Raw genomic sequence first — 7,258 nt, 5'->3', positions numbered from 1 at the left:
GAACTGGGTTTCTCCATATGTTAATGCTAGCATTGATGAAGTGCTGGACTCAAACTGCAGCAACCACAGTTAACCTCAAGCCAATTCTCAGCAAACAGATGGCAAGAATTCTCTTCCAAATCAGCTCATGGAAGATGGTGGTTGCTATTTCAATAGTCGTCATGGCGGGTATGACAACAAAGCAGAGCTCCATGCATGTTTTGTTTAAACTGAAGATTTATTGGAAAGAAATTTGATCCCATTATCTTTTCAGCAATATAGAATATTCAACATTTTATATAGACTGAATTCAAGTAGAAAAGATTACATTAAAAATTGCTAATATTGCACTTGGGACAAGTCATGGCTAAGCTACTAACAAACATCAGCATTCCAGAACAAAATCATAGCGAGTCTTCAGAATTTTAGCGAGCTGCCTTGTGTTATCATTCCAATTTCTTTACAGGTGTTTTGAGATACTGTACTAGTCAGCTCACTGCTAAGAGCAATCCTGTAATTTAAAGGCAAGCACTGGGCTGAATGCAAGCGACACACTGTATGCTACCAGGAACCACTCTGGCCATTTCTTCATTCACAATATTTCACGCTTCAGCCAAAATACTGTAGCGATTCATTTAACTCTTGTACAAGGTGCCAGCATACACGTGAAAGACTCCAATGCACATGGGAAGTGAAATACACGGCTCCTTTTACACATTATTTCCGCCAAATTGCCACATAGGCAGGAACCTTTTGTAGCTCACCGAAACAGGCAAGTGGATTAAGCCAGCATTTGCACACGGCGAGACACCCGGTCCTCGTGCGCCGGGCACAGCAGAAGCGTAACCGGCATCTCCGCACGTTCCAGCAGTCGCTGGCCGCGGAGGTCCCGACAGGGGCGGTCACTGCAGCAAAGCCTGAGTCGGGGACAAAGCCAGAAGGGCATCCCGGCAAGTTGCAGAGAGGGATGTACACTGAATAGCAGTGTGAAGGAGGAATTAACCACTGAGGCAGTATTAGGGATCAGAGAAATGGATTATTAAAAAAGAAGAGAGGAAAAAAAAAAAAAAAAGAAACAGTCCCTCTCTCCTCATTCCCAAAGATGCTTCAAAGGGATGGGATAATGAAGGATCCTAGGAAGCGGCAGCCTAACTGCTGCTGGGGGAAACAGGACAGGCCTTGATTCCTAACTAAAGCTGTTGCTCTGACCTGGTATTTAACAGTCTTGCTATGTGAGTATTGATTAGGATTTGCATTTTAGAGAAGCAGGAAGGTTTCTGCAGCCGGAATCTGCGCTGTGAGAGAAAAGCCATGAACTTCACAATGGCCTGCACATGGTGCAAAGGGTGGAAACCTGCAGGTCAGCAGCAGCTTCTCTCCCCTCCTGCATCCTGTTCACATTCCCAAAACGGGTTCACTTAGGACAGTTAAAGAGAGAGAGAGACCCTTTACTTTCCTTCACCTTTAAACCTGGCTTTTCAGGGGGAAAAAAAAAAAAATTAAGAGCATTAAGAGTCACTAAGGTCCATCTTATTAGTAGCAGCAGTTTGAATTTTTATGTGAAAATAGTGTCAGCAGCTCCTACTAATGATGCAATTGAACTTTCCTTGTAGTAAGCAGGATTACATAAAAAAAAAAAGCCGAGTCATTTATTTGGACCAGCACTTTTTGCCTTAGTTCAGCAAACCGCACAAGTAGCCCAGCTCTCTGCAGTCTGGGGAACAAGTCTAGCCGTACGCGTAGGCTTACGGCATTAGCCTAGGAAAGAGCAGTCGGCGCTGCGCGTACTCTCAAGAGTGGTTTATCATGGTAAGTAACACTGGAAGAAAGCGTTTGGGGCATTTTCATACAGACACTCTGTAGCACTTGTTTTATCTTATTTTGCTGTAGGTCCTGTAAAAATCATGCAGTTTGCAGGCTTGGTCTTTGGGACAATATGGTCGTAAGTTACTGTTTTCAGTCACAGAAAAAAAAAAAACAAACCCAAAGACAGACCAGTAACCCCACGGGAAGCTTCAGCTACATGAGAACGTAAGAAAAAAAAATCACACTTTGAAACCTTGGTTCAAAATTCAGTACTGGATACCAGGAAGCTGAGTTTTAGCAGATGATGTGCAGACATTCATCCATCTCTGGGTGCCAGTCATTCCCACACATCTTGGTTTGACTGATGCGATGCATCTCCAATGAAGCGTTAAAAGCCAAGTGTTCTACAATAAGCTAGGTGTTCGGTGATTAGCAAAACAAAATAACGGAGCGCTGACTCTCAGGATAGGAGAAGCTGCACTTCCACTCGCATGACTTGTACTCTCCTAAAACCCGAGCAAGTATCCCCTTAATAGGTGAGAAAAATCCCACGTCAACTGTTCACTGACATCGCAGGCGTGATTGCGGTTACCTACTGGACATGCCACCCTGCCTTCTGTGGAATTTTGTGCTGCTTATCCTTTTTCAGAAAGCCTCAAAAGGCTTGAAGTCTACTTTCAATCTGACTTCCCTACGCGATCCTCAATGACATTTAACAAACGATACATTTCTTCCTATAAAAACATCAAGTTGTCCCTAATGAAGAAAGTGCTGTCTTGGTTAGAAAACTCAGACTTGTACATATGCTTCCAACAGTCAGATGAAGTCCTCATAAGCAACGAAAAGATGTCAAAAAAATAATTAAAATCAATATTGGGTAATTATAACCAGCTTGTAGGCTTTTTCACTCAATTTCCCATATTTAAAAAGTTTGTAGGTGTACATCTTTAAAAAAAAAAACAAACCCACACAACCCAACCCAACGGCCACTCAGGCACATTCTCACTTGGAAAGAAATTGTAGCAGTTGTCTTTTTATTAAGAAAATGAAAATAGTGGCCAAGCCCAGCATCTTGGGCAGCACTACTGTATTTCAGCAAGTCCAGGAATATTCAGTCCTGAAACATGCCAGTATAAAAACGATATAAGCCAAAGCCTGCTCTTGGATCATGACACAGTTGCAATGAAGTTGGCTGGTGCTTGCCTTTCAAGTGATACCAGTTGATCTTCTCTAGGCTCAAATAGTAACATCAACTATTAAAATAAAGATTAAAAAAAAAATCAAGAACTCATGCTGTCAGCCACCAAGCAGCAGTCGATATGCAACGACCTACAGAACAGTATGAGAGACCTCCGCCCTGTAATCACAACCAGATTTTAATTACCTTTTCTGCAAACATACATGCAAAGGCCATCTTCAACTGCAATACCCAAATCTGCTCAACAGATTCCTGCACTTCACCCTGCGCCGTGTAGCTTTCGGATCCCATCCTCCAGTTAGGAACTCCGGAGCGGAGCATCCGCAAGGGGCGATGGGGAGGGAGCCTGACAGGTGCCAGGCAGGAGGAGAGATGGGGAACAGCGCAGCCCCCGGACACGGCACGCTGCACCTGCATCCCCAGGAGAAGCGAGCAGGATCAGAAACCAGCGACAGGGATAAAGGAGGATCTGAAGACTGGCAGAGACCGTAAAGCTTACAAGCGATACGTACGTGGCTTTTTACTGCTGTTTTTCTTTACACCCAGTTTGCAGTTCCAAGCACAAGAGTACTCCCCCAAGCTTTGTACAAAATCACCACTCCTGCTTCAGTGTCTCATCTGGAAAATTCAGGAACCGCATACCAATTTGGCAACTGTCATGTTTTCACATTAAGAGAGGTCAAAATTCAGGTGCTATACGGGAACAACAGAATGAATGCAAGAAACTCTTCACTGTCATGAATTCAGCAACATCAGTGGCAAACCAACCATTTCTGGAAATAAATCTTTGGTACTCACACAGTGCCCGCACAGACACTGTCAGCTTCAGAGGGCCTGGATTTCAGTGTTACCACACATCAGGTACCAGAAGAATTCTTAAAATCCATACCAGTCAGTAGCGGCTACGATTTATCAGAATGCCCATCTTGACTTTTACTCCACCATGTTCTGTTTGTAAAATGCCCTCTTATAAAATCTTCCATTACGAAGTTAACTGCTACAGCATAGTGGAATTATCATCTGTAACACCAAGTATAGCAGATTGTCTTTTAAAAAAACGCTCAGATCTGAAAATGTAAAATGATTATAAGTGCTAGAAAACTATGACAGACTAATGTTTCTGGAAAAAAACCAACTTACTGCACTGAGCATTTTTTTTTCCCCCCATGAAAACTACAGGCTACAGTAAGATAGTAAAAAATATCAGACTTGTCAACCTGGAAGAAGCATAATCAAACAGCATGAACCACGGCCCTTATTTCCATTTCAGGTATAACCACCAGGAATAACTATTTTCAGTATTTGGAAAGGCAAAAGTTATCTCACCAATCGCTTTAATAAAAAAAAAATTACAACCTGTTAAAATCAAGGAGACTTAAGCCTTCACAAACAATTCAGGGATTTAATTTTTCCCACCACATAATTTGGAAGATAAAAAAAAATCAACCTTCAAGCATTGCTTCCATCACCAGCCTCCTCCCTCAGCTGCCTGTTGTTTCAGTGGCTATGAACACGCGTAGCATCACGTAACGTCTCATTACTCTCAAGGGTATGAAGAGACTAAGAATTGGAGTTAAATCTAATATTTTGACTAAAATCATTTCCACAAGGTATGTGCAACAAAATATCCAGCTTGTTTTGGGAGCAAGTCTCTTTGTGACAGCTTTGCCTTTTACATTTAGAATGTTTCTGTCTGTCTGGTACGACGCAAGTATATGGGAAGTCTAACATCTACAGTTATGCAAGTACACAACCCCCCCCCACACACCACTAGTAAATAATCAGACTGCATACAAGATATTTGTAAAAGTAATAAAACCCTTTGATGCTCCGTATTTATGCTGGCAAATACCTCTCCTGATATAAAAGGCACTTGGAAAACCCAATATGGTTTGGTTCATTAAGTTTGCAAAGTACAAACAATTGTACAAACATACAATTATATTGAAGCATGTCAGCCATCGTGACATTATCTACAAAACAAGTTTCCAATTGTTGATAACACTGGTTTTATGGGAATGAGCAGTGGTTTCAGCAGCTTTACTGAAGACATGGCAGGGTTTCCAGTACCACAATCTTAGTAAGTAAAAAAACCCTCAAAAACAAGTTTAGGGGCCACAAAAAGACAAGACCCAAAGTCCATAACATTCATTCAATATTTACTCCTTAGAAGTAAACGCCATCCATAGCCCAAGGGCAGAAATCTACTCAGTCGATTCCAGAACAGTGGTGGAGGCAGGCTCTGTCTCGAGAAGTACGTTGTTACACCGTTACAGTACGGAAAACTTTGGTCCAACAGCACAACGTCATCGATTCACTACATGGCTGCGACATCAATCTGTATGTAAAGCTGTCTTACTCCTGCCTATGGAAAAAGAGAAGGAGAGTTAAAAAAGAAAAATAAAAATCTGTAAAGCCAAAGCATTTTAACTGCCCTGAACACCAGTCCACATCAGTACGTTACCTAGCAAACGTACTTAGCAGTACATTACTCCTCGGGGCCCTCAGCACAGGACACGGAGCTGCTGGAGCGGGGCCAGGGGAGGCCACAGAAATGCCCCGAGGGCCGGAGCCCCTCTGCTGCGGGGCCAGGCTGGGGGGGCTGGGGGTGCTCAGCCTGGAGAGGAGGGGGCTGCGGGGAGGCCTGAGTGCGGCCTGGCAGTGCTGAGAGGGGCTGCAGGAAGGGGGGGGCAAGCTTTTAGCAAGGCCTGTGGTGACAGGACAAGGAGTGATGGGTTTAAACTAAAGCAGAACAGATTTAGACTGGGTATAAGGAAGAAATGTTTCACGCTGAGGGTGGTGAGGCAGTGGCCCAGGTTGCCCAGAGAGGCGGTGGAGGCCCCATCCCTGGCACCATCCCAGGCCAGGCTGGACGGGGCTCTGAGCACCCTGGGCTGGTTAAAGCTGTCCCTGGCACTGCAGGGGCTGGGCTGGGGGGGCCCTAAGGGTCCCTTCCCACCCAGAGCATTCCATGATTCTATGATGAAAAAACTCCATATCCTATTTTCCTGTAATTCGTCTTCTGCATTTAGCACATCATTCACTGACACAGCGGCAATTTGGAAGCCTACGAACTTCGAGAGCGCTGCATGACTACGTAGTTCTTCACGCAATCAAGTGCGCATATGTAGCTATATATTAACATGAGCTTTGCTGCATTACCTTTTCCGATTCATCCTAAATAACTGTCACACGTGAAGCTGCACAGAAGTCATTCTTACTTTCTTTTGTACAAGCTTAGCTTCCTGAAAAGCAAGCTGCTTGAAGAGCTGTCAGTTTAAAACGGAGCTAAGCACAAGAGCGTAACATGGGATTTGTTGTTTGAACCAGTTCTATAAATGTATTGGGTTCCCCATGACCGATTACTTTAAATTTCCTTAAAATATAAGGAGTTCAAAAGAATTCATGCACTCAGGCAGCACGTTGTAGGGTTGGCTTCAGTGGCGTTTCTCCTGAGAGTCCAGAAACTGAGTATGCAAGATGCATTTAAAAAAACCCAAGCAAATAAAAAAATCCAGTCTGGAATTTTTAATAAATGTTATAAAACAGTTAATAAAAGGGGCGCTTATCAGATGCATAAATGATTCACTAAGCCATCACACACAAAAGCTGCCAACGCAGCAGACCACTGGAGCACTCGGAACAAGGGGAAGAACGTGCATGCGAGCACACAAGGACTTTCCCCACGTAGAAAGCTTTGACAAGAACATTTATGCAAGCACCAATTAAACTGCTGGTAGAAGCCTTTTTTATTTACAGTATCAAATATACCTGATCGGAAGCCCCCTTTCTTCACTGTCCAACTGACTTAGAGAAGTCAGTAATTTACGTCTCTCCAAAATATTACCCTTTAGCTGACAATATTTTGTTACCTAAAACACTGGTTATAAACAGGACCATTTGTCTCCTTAGCAGCTACAGAACTCTCCGTTACTCAAAAGCAGAGAAAAGACATTATGGAAAAACATTATAGTTTTTTCAAATACAGTCCTCCAATATCAAGAATAAAACCAGGATGTTTGGCTCTGGATGGTGGAAGAGAGAGAGAATAAGTTTCCAGCTGTACTCTTCACAAAGTTCTCTTGCTGGAGAAGAACTGTCTAATTTTATCTTAACAGACTCGAGGTTCTACTTGTAAACCATGCATATCCAGTAGCTATACTGGAATAGGCAGCCAAACCGAATTTCATGTTTAATGGTTAAAAGTATGAGGAAGCAACAGAAAAACCTTTCTGAAATTTGTAAGATTTTCATCTTAAGGCAAGAACCATCAAC

General features: G+C 43.1%; 1 protein-coding gene across 2 annotated transcripts in view; it reads right to left on the bottom strand.

The window, feature by feature from the left end:
* Positions 1 to 4,384: 4,384 nt before the first annotated feature.
* The window catches only part of SLC30A7 (solute carrier family 30 member 7), a 31,982-nt gene continuing 29,108 nt past the window's right edge, over positions 4,385 to 7,258 (bottom strand). For both annotated transcript variants that reach the window (XM_075710851.1, XM_075710852.1), the window contains exon 11: positions 4,385 to 5,348. In XM_075710851.1, coding sequence (XP_075566966.1) covers positions 5,301 to 5,348 — 48 coding nt within the window. In that variant the 3' untranslated portion in view covers positions 4,385 to 5,300. The remainder of the gene's footprint in view (positions 5,349 to 7,258) is intronic.

The sequence above is a fragment of the Pelecanus crispus genome, chromosome 5 (genome assembly GCF_030463565.1).
Source record: "Pelecanus crispus isolate bPelCri1 chromosome 5, bPelCri1.pri, whole genome shotgun sequence".
In the NCBI taxonomy this organism is placed as follows: Eukaryota; Metazoa; Chordata; class Aves; order Pelecaniformes; family Pelecanidae; genus Pelecanus; species Pelecanus crispus.
This window is presented reverse-complemented; position numbering and strand designations above follow the sequence as displayed.